Source organism: Sarcophilus harrisii, chromosome 3, assembly GCF_902635505.1.
Source record: "Sarcophilus harrisii chromosome 3, mSarHar1.11, whole genome shotgun sequence".
NCBI classification, from domain to species: domain Eukaryota; kingdom Metazoa; phylum Chordata; class Mammalia; order Dasyuromorphia; family Dasyuridae; genus Sarcophilus; species Sarcophilus harrisii.
This window is the reverse complement of record NC_045428.1, coordinates 223,527,378-223,542,340: the sequence shown is the minus strand read 5'-3', so window position 1 is coordinate 223,542,340 and position 14,963 is coordinate 223,527,378. Positions and strand designations below refer to the sequence as shown.

Sequence of the window (14,963 nt, the reverse complement as noted above, 5' to 3'; positions counted from 1 at the left end):
TTTAAAAATTAATCTCTTTCTAACTTTTAATTATTTAATCTTTATCACTTATCTCTAATGATCTGTCTCTATACAACATCTATCTCTCTATCTATCTGGTATAGTAACCACTGTGGGAATCTATCCCTTGTAAAGCTGATATAAAGTTGAGAGAGGTTAGGTTAGGGTTGAATTATATAATAATTGGTATTGGTCTTTTCCTTATTTCTTAGAACAAAGAGTAGAGATCTGGGTAGATTTCTAACATTGATGATAAATTTGTGTTTTATTCGGTACATATTATATTCATCTATTATTTCTTACTCCTCAGGAGATAAAATTAAAAGAAGAAAAATATTTATTTCAGCCTTGCAGATTTACTCTGGAAATCTTCACTAATCTGACAATCATTAAAATTCAGAAGGCAGTCTTAAGGAGAGGTATCCTGGAGTGTACCCCAACCCACTCTGCTAATTGTTAAATTTGCAATGTGAGTATACCTCTGAAATCAGAATTGGCAAGTGCTATAAATCAGGGCCTGATTTATTGTGTTATTAATTATTTAGATTCAAAAAATATATGAAGAGAATTTTGATAAATTATATTAAACTTAATTGAAGAGTGTTTTTTTTTTTTTCTGGAGAGCTAGTTAAATATATACTAGCATAGACCTGCTCTTAAAAGTAGTTTTATCCATTGTATTTTTTGTAAACCTTTTTAAAAAAGAACAATAATTTCTGCTAAAGCTTGTTTAAAGACAGAAAGAAGACTAGATGGCCACTGTGAATATATTTCCCATGTAGCTAGAGAGGAACAATACTTATATATGATTTGTTTCTAATCCTGACAAATTTGCATATATATTCCTCTAACTTTTAATGAAACCCCAAACCTAAACATGAAAGCAAAACAGTTAAAAAAGAATTAAATAGTAATTCCCTCTCCCCAAATGAATCATTGCAAGTCATCATTTAGTCCTTTTTTTTTTTTAATAAATTAGTATTCATTCATCAACATTGCTCATGTTTTGTCTATCACTCAGTTTTGCTGTTTTTTTTTTTCCATGTCAAATAATACAAAAGAATATATACATAAATGTGCTTAAGCAAAACTGGGCTTTAATTTATCTTTACAATGGGATGTCATTAACATAGGAGTTAGCTATCACAACACACATCTATTTCTACTTCAGACTCTTCAGGCTGTAACTCAGGATAGTCCTGTAGTTGCCTTGGATGCCCTCATAGACTTGTAAAAGTGAAATATGAAATGAAAATGAGAGCACACTTATGGGGCTAGTCCTGGGTGAGGCATGATATGCAAACTAGTCTCTGAGAATAAACCACTTGTCCAGGCAAGTTATTATGATTTTTTAAGGACATCATGTTGCCTTTGAAGTGCAGTAGAAGAGGTAATTATCTGGTGGGCATCCTAGTGTCCTGGGGGTAGGAGTGGGAGTAAGGAATCACTTTGAAAAATAATGCTTTCCAGTCTGATAAAATAACAAGAGTGAATTTCAAAAGGGATAATAGGATAACCGAATTTATGGCCCAATTTGCTTTCATTAAAAGGTCAGTGTTATAAATCAGGTACCAGATTCAAATAATATTTATGGCATAGTTTTTATTCAAAGTTGGGCACTTGCTCAGCTTAAAACATTGTTACAAGGCCAGATTGCCCAGAGAAACCAAATAGGAATATTGGCACCCAAAATAATGCACCCAGACCTGCAGCACGCTCAATCCTATAAAAGGTATCCAGCCAGTCTGGAGTTACCTTTGCAGTGTTTAGTTGAAAATATTTATAAGCAAAGTTTGACAAAGTAGGGTCTTATGAGAGTCACTACATAGAGATGATCCAGCACAGGGATAAGGCAGAGGCCTAAAACTAAAGGGCATTTAGGTGTGGTTTTTCTAACATAACTGACTGAAACTTCAGGACTTCCTCCTAACTTTATTTGGGATTTCCTAACTTCACATTAGACTCTGGGATTTTAGTGATGAGATTTACATAAGTGACTTATGGTCCAGTCAGTGAAACCCCATTAAGATGCTGGTTAGGGGCAACAAGAGCAACACCCACTTAAGAAGCTAACCATGCTGTGGATCATGGATGGAGGATTTATGGAATGACATGGGTGAGAATCACATAGGCTAAGAAGTCATAGATGATTTATGATCTGCACCATCAAATGGAATACCCAAACCCACTGAAGTAATAATGTAGTACAATTGGATGACTATGAATTGATTCAAGAATAGGTGAGTCTGGGTAATAACATACTTCACAAGAACTCTATTGTATATTTTGAGGACTTGTGAACATTTTTGTAAAGACATATATTAGCCTATTTAGAAATTTGAGGTTTTTTTTTTTTAATTCCTTGAAAATTCTCAGAAAAGTAATTATATAAGTCCCTTCACCAACCTTTTCTTTACAACCCTTGATGAGGCTTTACAATCAATCAAATTTTAACTCTAGAGTTCTGGCTTTGAGCCTCATCTATACAGCTTCTTCAATGACTAGAACAGCTGCTGTGGGTTCATGAGAGGCCATATTGGTCTAAAGACCTAAAGAAAAGAGTTGGGAAACAAATTCAATTAGTCTGGGTCATGATGGTAAAAAAAATGCTCATTCCCAAATTTTTCTGCTGCTTTAGAAAACAAGTTTAGGGAGACTACAATTCTTTTTGTCAGAAAAAAACATTGTTTGCCCCAGAAATGGGTAAAGCAAACACATGCCATGGATCTGAAAAAGGTTTTATCGAATATATGTATGTATGCATGTATGCATGTATATATATATATATATAGTTACAAATACAATATGTAGTATAGCCATTATATTTACTTCGTTGCAATGTCTACAAAGTTGTGAATCCCAATCTCATTGCCAAATGCATATAAAAAGCTCAAAAGCTATTATTACCTACCATGCAAATTTATACCAAGGAAAACTTGTAAAGTGGATTGCAGGAGCTCTTTTGAGGTCTGAAGGTTCTCTGCCATTGCTGTTCATGAACTTGAAGTTCACATATGCAATTATTTTAACTTCTCCCCACCCTCTCTTCTTTCTCCTCCCATCCTCAAGAAAGAATTAATGGCACAGTTCTGAACAGTACACATTGTGCATTTAAAGATTCCAAATGTCCACAATGAACTGCTTTCTTCACATTCTTTTGCATTTTGAGTCCCTCATATGTGTGGAGCTCCAACCTTGAGTCACTGGACACAGAAAAATAGCGGAAGTGTTGAAAAAGATATGATCTTCAGCAACATCTCTTTTCTTTAAAGTGTTTTCAATGGATAAGGCCACTCACAAGATTTTCCCATTCTGTTCATATTTTATAAATCCATATTGTTATCCTGAGAGTGCCAAAGAAAAACCCTAATAAGCACATATCTGTAATAACCTGTTTAGCCTCCATAAAAATTAAAACAAGAGAAAATCTGATTGATGGTGTTTTGTTTTTGTTTTGAGGGAGGGAGAAGGAAGAAGAGTGGAGAAAGCTGGGGATGAAGGAGAAGGAGAGTAAAGAAAAATATTAATAATTGCTTCCAGCATTAGACTTTGTGTGTCTATTTAATCCCAGAGTGAAACTAACAGCTGTTATCTACTCCTTCAAATCAAAGGTTGTAATGACCACTGAAGGGAACTCCCACATAAGTAATACTGGGCAACTTACATCCTTGTAATATCCCAGGTGGTATAGGTCCTATCAATATTGAAATGAAATCCAGGGGTTAGAAAGTTGAACAAGAATCTGGCTGACTGCTTCTGTGTGTTGGACAGAACAGAGGCATCTGGGATATATGCAACATTTTGAGACAACAGCAGCCAGGAAATATATGGATAGGTTTCATTTTAAAAAGAAATTTAGCAGTTCTTTCCTGCACATTTTGCTTTTTTTTTTTTTTTCCTCCAAATGCTTAATTCCACTTTGACACCTATTTATAGGACCATAGTAATGTCCATTTATGGATGTCTGTGATAGAAATATTGTTTACAAAAAATATATCATCTTTTTTTTCTTTAGAAAGATCTAGTTGTCTAAATAGCAAGTTAAGGTTGCATCTATGAAATCAGTGCACCTTAACTTGTATCTACTAGCTTTAAAAAGTCGATAGGATGAGGAGATGGATTCAGAAAGAAACTAAAAAATGAGCGTGCTGTTTTGTCAGGTCAATAATGTTTGCCAAAAAAAAAATGGCTGCATGTATTTGATGATGAAATGCCATGCATTAGTTAGTTTACTGATTGCTGATTGCAGCATCCCAGTTGTACCAGGAGTGTTTTGATGTGCTCCTTATGGCATATGTTGGACATGGAAATAAAGGCCATGAGTATATGTCTTGATTTTTATGTTTTAACAGTAGAAGCTTTGTAGCTTAAGTCTTAATTCCAGATAATAAAAAAGTAGTCACATCACATGAAGAAAAGATATGACATAGCATGCTGCCACAGTAGCAAGCATAAGAAAGAAAGTCTTCATAAAATATACATATGTATGCATATTATGCAAATATATTTTATAGTAACATACAATGTTTTAAGAATTTTGGATGATGTGAACACAAATTAAAAAAAAATAAGTCTAGACTGTTTCATGTTAGAGTAACAAATAACCTGAGACTTCTATGCTTTCTGGTGAATGTCAGTCTTGAAAATCGATGAGATGCAGAACAAATTTTCAGTAATTAAAATGTCAACTAAAATGATACCAAAATGTGCTAAAAATTTCCCCTTAGTACAACTAAGCTGGAATCAGTCCAAGTGTACCAAAACAAAAAAACAAAAACAAAACAAAAACCAACCCCAAACTGTGTATTACAATACTTACAAATGAGATTTCTTTCACCACGGATGGATTTTTCAAAAGATGAGAATTTGAGCATATTAATGTAAGCATCTTAAACAACAGGACAGCTTTCTTTCTGTGATTATTTAATCCAAGTCAATGATCACTGAAAAATGACACGCATGGAAGATGAAAAGAAACCCTATAATCCAAATGAGCAAAGAAAACTTAGCTCAGTAAAACAAAGCCTATGAAATGAAAGAGAAGTGATTCATTTTAAACTAGCAGTACCATTGGATGGGTTTTTGAAGAGTACATTAGCTTTAGAATCAAGGTTCTGAAAATCAGTACTGAAAATGTCAAATTTATGATAACTTAAGACATATTTAGGGGTGATACTATGTAACACTCCCTCATTCTTAAGGTGAATATTTAGATGATATCTGTCCCTTTCAGTAAAAAAAAAATGGACCCACTTCCTTTGATATGCATTCTGTGTTAAATTGTCCATAGCTGCTGAATGTATACATGTATGTGTATTTGTATTACATACACATAGTTACATAGACCTGTGTATATAATAAACATATGCACATACATTCTTATATACATGTGTATTTATATATGTATGTTGAGAAAGCTCACATATATATACATTTGCATATGTATATATATATGTTTGTGTGTGTGTATTTATATATAGGTATAAAAATGACAGGCAGAGTAATATTTCACTCAGTGTTAAATGAAGTCTGTGAAAAACCAAGTATAGTCACTCAGTTAACATAGTACAGCCAGTAAATCAGGTTGAAAAGAGAAAAAGTAAATGGAAACACGATTCTTGACCATCTGTCTATGGCATTCACATCTGTTAAGTCGGGGATTTTTATTTTGAGCTGTGAAGACCTCCTCCGTAAATGGGTCTTCTTGTGCGGGATGTTTCTGTCCCCCATATGTCGCCCATGCCCTTCTCGAGGCATGCTTTGTTTTCTGTACTGGATTCCTGAGTTGTCGAAGGATATTGCTGAATTCCTGGAATCTCCAACACCTGTGACTTCATTCACTTCATTGTGAATTTCAAGTGACGTTAATAGAATGTTTCCATGAGCATCCACCTAATAGGAAAAATGTTACATCATCAGACAACTCAAGTGCCAATAAATTTAATTTCCATATTAGAAATACAAATTAAGAGTAGACTCTTAATTTGTTTTATTCTGAGCATATCATGGGAAATTATATATGTCCTATTCAGTGCTGCATTTTATTGAAAATATAATTTCTAGAATTTTAAATGCATTTTAGACATCTGTCTTGATTAAGAAAAAATCTTATGTATGAAAATAAATATAAGAACTTGTTCAGATTGAAATTCTACAATAAAAATGCAAAGCACTATTAGAAAACTGAAGATTACATTTCTCATTTTTATAAATTTTCTTTGAAATGTTCACTTAAATACTTATACATTTGGAATTGTGATAGATTATTAAAAGGGTTTTAAATTTCTTGCAACTATGTTCTTTTTTCTATATTGGAAAAGTAGCTTTTTCCTTTTTTTAAGAGAAAAGTGTTTTACTATAGTTCAGATGCCTCTCTTACCTGTTGTACAGCTAAGTGGAAGATACTTTAACTTATGTATTAGTAGTACATTTCTGTATGTACTTGGTGTGTGAGCTATCAGATAAAAATCTATTATCAAATCAAATAAAAATGACAGTATTTTTAGCTCAAAACCCACAAGTAAAAAATGTATTCCAGTATGGTCAATGGTTGAACCACCTTCAAGATGATTTTGAGGATATGAATATACTCCAAGTAAAGATTCATGTTCCCCCTATCAAGGGAGTGATAATCTAGATAAAGCATTTTAAACTCAACATGCTTCTTACAATATGGTTAGTTCATTTCATGTTGGTAGAATCTCAAATGCCTTGATATACCTTCATTGTGACACTATTTCAACTACCCAGAATACTATTGATATGTATTTTTAGAAACATTCATTTGTTTTGGGACTCAATTTATTGAAATATTTCCTAGAGAAATTATAACAGATCACTTGGTTGTCCAGAAATATTCATCCCAGAGGGGCTATTATTGAAGACTCTTAGAAACCACATAGTAAATTGCCTGTTTTGTGGAACAAGGAAGATATGATATATGTAGTGATCTAGAACTGAATTCAGTTCCTCTCTTCACTGTGGGCCACAGATTTTTTTTTAAAATTTTAAATTATTTTTAGAGGAGAAAGTGGTATGGAATAGGCTTTTACTATATTGGGAAGATTACACTTTTTTTCAGCTCCTGAATATTTTTGTAGGAAGGCCATATAGCATAGGGATAAGAACAAAGCTTTTCTAGTCATAAAACTTGGGTTTGAATCCTGTTCTGGTACTATCTTCTTGGTCAAGTAATTTAATTTCCCTGAGTTTTTACATCCTTTCTCTTTTGCAAAATAATGGAGTTGGACCTTTCCAGTTTGAGATATACAACCCTATGATTCCTCCATATAAAAAACCTGGTATACGTTTATGTGGTGGGAAAACAGAGATAGTATTTTCCTAACTTTTACAGCAATAAGGCAAATATTGCTTTCAAAGTTATTTCTTACTCATTAACTGATTTTTTGCCCTGCATAATAAAATTCTTATCTTCATAGAGTAGGAAGAGATATTAGATTATCTGGTGCAAATCCTCTCCACTGTCCCGCTTTAAGAATGAATCTTATCTATAGTATCTCAGAAATCAAGCTACCCCATGAAGCCTTCCTATGATAAGGAATGAATTACATTATAAAATTTCATTTCTAGGATATTTCAATTATTAAAAAGTCATCACAGAAGAATGAATAGATGTTGGCTTTGGAGGCAAAAAGATCTGGATTCAAGTACTGCCTCTGATACATAATGGCTATATAACCCCAGGTAAGATTAAATTACAGAGAATGTGTCAACTTTCATTGATTAAAGGAACTTTTTAGTCTTTATCCCTATTCTTATTTAATAAAGTTTTATTCTTATATTTAGGGAAAATCAACATGCAACCATTTGATCCAGTTTTATTCTTAGGGAAAAAAGAACAAGTACACTCTATTTTGAGTAGAGCAGCTTGTTGGCACACTAGATGGAATGCTGAGCCTGAAGTCATGAAGACTCATCTTCTTGAGTTCAAATCTGACCCAATATACTTACTAACTGCGTGACTCTGGGTTAGTCACTTCACCCTTTTTGTCTCAATTTCCTCATCTGTGAAATAAGACAGGAAAGGAAATAGCAAACCCCTCCAATAATTTTGCCAAGAAAATTCCAAATGGGGCTACAAAGATTTAGAAATGATTGAAAATGACTGAACAACAGTCTATTTTAAATGTCAAGTCTTCAAACTATCATCACTCCTTATCATACCCACCATCCAAGGTAAACCTTAACAGTTCTTTTGATATATTTTCTTATTTTTGTTTCATTCCAAAGTGTTATTCATTCCCATTACTGTTTCTCTAGATTCATTTTTCTACATGAATGTAATTTCTAAGCTATGACACTCAGAACTGAAATACATGCAGTTCCACATATAATCATTTTTTCCTTTTCTACTATGTTAAGGAAATGTTTGTTTTATTTCATAAGTTCAAAATAAAATAAATGCAATTTTAAAAAGAAATACATTCTTCATCATCAGGGTTGTGCTAGAGCTAGTTTTAACTGACTTGTAAGAGTTGACTTAAATTTTCTGTGGGAGCATTTATATCTCAGAAATTGACAATTGTACCAAATTGGGACTTGATTTATTATTTGCTTTATTTTTTCATCTTAAGAAAGTGTTAATAATGCAGATTATACTTAAAAGTATATGTGCATACATTCCCAATCTTGTTTTAACATATTTACTATACACCTCTGTATTGCTCTATAAACACTGCTTGAGATCAGCAGGAGTGCAATTGAAGGAGAAAGGAATGAAGTTATCACTAGACTGGAGGCCTAGTATATATAGGCTAATAATAATGATAAAGATAATAATAATAAGAACAATAATAACAACTACAATAATAGTATCTGTATTTATATAGTGCTTTAAGGCTTTCAAAATACTTTACATATATTATCTCAATTGAGCCTCACAATACCTCTGCTTGTAATATTACTCTAGTTCTCTCAATTTCTTAGGGGTTTCAATGTTCCTACTACTCCAACTATTCATTTGTGATCTTTTATTCTTGGTTCAAGGCTCACCCATGCTTTTTGTTTGTTTGTTTTACATATTCATAATACTTTATTTTATGAAACTTTTCTTATGCAAGTTGCTATTGCTAAATTTGCTGCAGCACATTTAAACACATTATAAGCCCTAATGTTCTTTGAATTATGTGTATCTCAGTTCTTCTGAGCTCATTTTTAAGTTCTGTGATTTGCAAGTATATAGCACTATTCATTAACTATTTGTGTTGAAGTTGCTTCCTATCACCTCCAAGATTAAACACAAAATACTATTTGGCATTCAAAGTCCATCATTACTTGAAACTTTAAAAAGTCTTCTAAAACTTTAATGTACCCCTCCAGATACTCTTCAATCCAAAGATATTGGCTTCCTTAATGCCCCATTAACAAGACACTTCAACTCATGATTCTGGGCTTTTTCTCTGGCTGTCCCCTATGCTTAAAATGCTTTTTTTTTCTATTCATCTCTATCTTCTGATTTCCCTGGCTTCCTTCAAGTCCTAACTAAAATCTCACTTTCTCTAGGAAGCCTTTCCAATATCTCTTCCTTCTAGTGTCTTCCTCTGTTAGGTCTTTTCTCTTTGTGCCAAACATAGTGTGTTTGTACATGTCTTTTTTGCTTATTATCTCCTCCAATATATTTTGAATTCCTTTAGTGCAGGGACTGTCTTTTGTAAAATTTTTTTTTTTTTTTTTTTGGTATCACCAGGGCTTAGCACAATATCTTCTAGTTAGTAGGCACTTAATAAATACTTATGGATTGACTTACTTATTGACAGACTGTCACATAGTCTGAATTTATTGAAAATATCATTTGTTTTGTCTAATTAAACCCAGTTCTATCACCTCCTTCTACTTAAAACTACTTCACTTTCTGTCCACAACATCAATTTATATCGAAAAGACATTGCAAAGGTCCATAAATCTAGCAGCACATCAAAGTCAAAATGAATTTCCATCCACTTTGTTTTGACATGTGGATAGTTAGACTAATCTTTTCTGTACTGTTATGTATTCTATAAGGAGATTTTATAGTTTTGTAGGTCTTGATGCAATCAAAATAATACACCAATGTGATATGACAATAAGTATTTAGATACAATGTAATAGTCCAGTAGAAACATTTGGAGACCTAAAAAAATTATTTAGGAGACACATTTCATGGCAAAAGCACAAAATATCTCTTAGTCTCTTGTTCCCTCTATTAATTTTCACAGTGATGGTAGTATTGGGAGAGGAAAGAGGGGGGACAAATGTGGGAAAGACTGCAAAGGGTATTTAAATAGATAGAGGTCTTAGATATCTGCAGAAGTAAGTTAATCTGTTAGTACTCTCAATATATTCTGGGCTTATAAATATCACAATTATGTACTACTAATTAGTTACATTCTAATCATCTATAAAGAATGTATTACGTTCTTTTGGCTATCATATCATGCTACTGAAACATACTGAGCCAGAAATCCAATAAAAAAACCTTTTTAGTGGAATTACTAAAATAAAATCCTTTCAATGCCTTTGCTTTTTTTTTTTTTTAATAACATAATCATTCCAATAAACCATGCTACTTTACTTAGAAAATTAGTTAAGCAAGATTGATACAGTGATTATATTTTTCAGTGTATGTCGTCATTGGCATCTTTTAATGTTGTTTTCAATCGTATTATTAGTGTCATTGTGTGAACTATTCTTTCGGTTTTGCTTCCTTTGCTCTATAACTATTCATTTAGGTCTTCCCATATTTCTATGAATTCCTCATATTTGTCTTTTCTTCTAGTGTAATAATATTTCATTACTTTCATATATTAGTTTGTTCAGCCATTTTTAAACAAATCAATTAATGAACAAACATTTATCAAATGCCACTTATGTGCCAGGTTCTGTGCTAGGCAATGTAAATATAAATGGAAAGAAACCATTTCTACTCTTAGAGAGTTTATATTCTATCCATCAGAGAAGATAATATGCACATATATGAATATATAAAGAATGAATATGGATAATTACATACTCTTAAATATGAAGTACTTCAAGATGAGGTAATTAGCAAGGAAATTAGCATTTGAAAAGATTGGGACAGGTTTCATATAGAAGGAGGGAATGCATATAGAAGGAGGGAGAAAGCTTGTATAAAGTGAGAGAGACAGAGGTTAAAGTGCCATATGTGAAGAACAAATTATGGGTAGTCTGACTGGACCATAAAGTGAAATAAGGGGAAATAATGTATAAAGAGCCTGAAAAGAGAGGTTGTGGCCACCTTGTGAAGGACATTAAAAGAGAGAAGTTTAATAGTTTATGCTACAGACAATAGAGAGCCACTGAAATTTATTGAGTGGGAGAGAGACATATTCTAATCTGTAATTCAGAAAATCACTTTGGCAGTTGTAGGAGGGATGGATGGGATGGGCAAGTAGCTCAATTAGGAATTCAATATACAGTAATGGTTTAGGTTTAGCCCTGGGTGCACTAATTTAGGACTTTTCCCTCTGACTTTTCCATTATTCCCTAGGAATCTCACTACTGGGATAACCTCATCATTAACTAACATGACATGCTGTATCTAATCTTTACAGAGTGGCAAAGGGTAGGTCATGAACTCCAAACCTCTATTTAAGGTAAGATCTTAGCTCAGATATCTCTTTATTTCTCATCTCGATGGACTAAATGTGCATCTCAATCATACCCTTGATTGGGTACCTTCCCTACCCACAATGTCCCTTACTAGCTCTTTTTCATTTGGTATTTTTTGTCTTCCTCCATTAGATTATAAATTCTTAGAGGTCAGGGACTATCTTTATTCATATTAGTATCCTCAATCTTAGCAAAGAATAGACTCTTAAATATTTACTGATTGAAATAGTGAGGGCCTGAACTAATGTGATGTCTGTATGAGAGCAGAGAAAAGGGATCTTGGGGGGGAATATTATATCTATATATATAAAGTGAGAAATGGGAATAATGCTGTGGTTCAATATATACTTCTGGTTTTTTTATTCTTTTTTATTTTGAAATAGTGAGGGCCTGAACTAATGTGATGTCTGTATGAGAGTAGAGAAAAGGGATCTTGGGGGGGAATATTATATCTATATATATAAAGTGAGAAATGGGAATAATGCTGTGGTTCAATATATACTTCTGGTTTTTTTATTCTTTTTTATTTTCTGTCTTATACTATTGAAAAAAAACATAACTATTAATATTTGTTATACATGAAGCTTATATTTTTGCATAAACCCATTTCAAGCTCTATGCATGCTCAACAACAGTGTTGTTGAGAAGCCCAAATGAGATAATACAAAAAGTTCATATTTATATAGCAGCTTAAACTTTGTAAAATGCTTTATTTATACTATCTGATTTGAAAGTTTTTGAAGCTTATAAAATACCATTTCTCTCTCTCTCTCTCTCTCTCTCTCTCTCTCTCTCTCTCTCTCTCTCTCTCTCTCTCTCTCTTTGTCTCTCTCTCTGTATGTATATATATATATATATATATATATATATGTTTGTTACTACCAAGAGACTATCCATAGGTACAACATTTTTTTTTTTTTCTATTTCAACATTTTTGAGGGATCAATTTCTTCAAAAACTGAATCTCTTGGTAACTTGTGATTACAGGCCTGGTTAGAAATAGCAACATTCAGGATGCCAGCATTCCCAACCCTTCCTCTCTGGTACACTAGGGAAAAGGGTGTTGATTGGCTGGCTGGCTGCCTTCCATTTCCAGGAAGAATGAAGAACCTTTAGAGGAAAGAAAGATTGAGAGTTCATATTGATGTCAGGATCTTTTCAATGGGGAGCAGATTAGGGAATATGCTTGTGTCTTCCATTAACTCCTAACTTCTTCCAGCAGAAAAAATGGAAGTAAAGGATACTTTATAAATAACACTACAAGGAGCCATTTCTCTAGGCTTGAGTTATTTTGAGATGGAAATGTGAAGAAAATGCACTGGATTATCACTGTGAGGGGACTTAATAAACTACAGCCATCAATGACACTTTTCAAAAATAGGCTATATTTTAAATAGAAATGTTTAAGCAGTAAGCTGCTTTGCCCAAGTTTAAAGAATTATTAAAGGGTAAGTTTAAAAATGAGTCTGAGGATACTTAAAAAAACCAATAACACCATCAGTGTGATTTGCTCATAATGATGAGATTTGCTAAATATTTATCAAAACTTTAAATAATTTTTTTCTTTATTTTTTACCTTTACAGTGTCTCCCAAATATAAGCTATTATCTTCAGTCAGCCATTGGACTGAGTCAGGAAGACCCAGATTCAAATTCTACCTCCAAAACTTATGAACTATATGATTCTGGACAAACAATTTATTCTATCTGTGCCTTAGTTTCCTTATCTATAAAATGAAGGAGTTGGGTTTGATGACTTCCTAGATTCCTTTCAGTTCTAAAATTTATGGTCTTAGAATCTATGACATAATTATCATATCTCAGCCTTTAATTACCCAAGCTAGGACAATAAAAGGCAATAGCTTCCTCAGTGGTGTCCTGGATTTCAGTCTTATCCCCTTCTCCTCGTTCTTCTTCATGAATAAGCCAAAGTACAGAATAGATCATGCTCTCTTGCCAAACAAGCTTTTTGGATTTCTTTTGATAGGATAAAATGCACAGTCTTTATTTGATTATTCAGATCCCTTCATAGTCCAGCTTCATTCTCTGTTCCCAAACTTAATTCACATTTCTTCTCTTTATACAATGTGTTTGAGCAAGCATGCTTTATTTGTTTTTTTCTCCCAAAGGAGGATTCTATCTCTACTTTTCTCAGTTTCTTTATATTGGCTTTGTCCTGAATGCTTAGAATGCACTATCTCCTTATTTTTAGCTTTTGACTTTCTTTAAAAGATCAACTTAGGGGCTTCTCCTGATCCCCCTAACAGCACTTTTATGTCCTGAAATTATATTGTATTCATCTGTGCCAATGTTTTGTTTTCCCACTTGGGTAAGGGAAGAGATTTCTGTTATTGTTTTGTCCTTGAATCTCTAATGCTTTGCACACAGGAGGGGATTTTAAAACCCTTGTTCCATGAAAATAGAAAAAAAAAAAGATTTTGCTACATAAAAAGTTTCAAGGCTTCTTTAATGTAGAAAAAAAAGTAGTATAATGGTGCCATAAAGGGGTCAATTCTACTACTGGAAAATTTATTTTCTTTGGAAATACATACTGAGTTTTCAAATGTAATTAACAGAAGCATTTAAAGCCTACTTGAATACTGTTTTTTATTGGATTGTAAGAATCAGGTGAGTCTGTATAGCATTTTAAGACTTCACAGTTAATTCAATCTTAATGTTTTAAAATAAAATATAGAATTAAGAATAAAGGAGATACGGATTCTATTTTACATATATGTTCTCGATAGACTGAACAGTAACTAGAGAATGGAGAGCAAAAAGTGTTTAGAGTATTCTAATACTATCAGTAGATCAGCAGTCTCATCATTTTGGCTCCTCCTCCAGATAGTGTCAATCACAACTAATCCACATTTTCTTATCCCTGTCCATTTTCTTCTTCTTTATCATTTAAAACCTTCTCACACAAGGAAGACCTGAAGGAACTGGAGAAGACATTAGGGGGACATGATAAATTAATTCTTCTATGGATCTATAATCTGATTAATGAGGTTATTTCCTTTAATAATGCAGGTTATTACCCATACATCTCTTCTTCTGTGTGATTCTTATTATCCATGTCCTCCAATACACTACAGGGGTATACTCAACATATCTTATACTTCCTTTATGCCTCTTGATATTGTTTGTGTACCAATGGAGCTCATAAGTTATCCTTCTGTTATCTTGTACTCTCACTACAAGATAACTCATCCACTTTTTCTATTTATACCATATTAGTATCTCTTATACTTCTTCACCTGGACTATTTTTCATTGGTAATATCCTCAATTATGTCTGCTAAATGTCTGTTCTTTGATTGAAAACATTTTGATTCTT

General features: G+C 32.9%; 1 protein-coding gene across 1 annotated transcript in view; it reads right to left on the bottom strand.

Annotated features, from left to right (window-relative positions):
• Positions 1-581: 581 nt before the first annotated feature.
• Positions 582-14,963, bottom strand: part of GABRB3 (gamma-aminobutyric acid type A receptor subunit beta3) — a 69,263-nt gene continuing 54,881 nt past the window's right edge. The window contains exon 6 of the mRNA XM_031959099.1: positions 582-5,892. Within this exon, the coding sequence (XP_031814959.1) occupies positions 5,554-5,892 (339 nt within the window). The 3' untranslated portion in view covers positions 582-5,553. The remainder of the gene's footprint in view (positions 5,893-14,963) is intronic.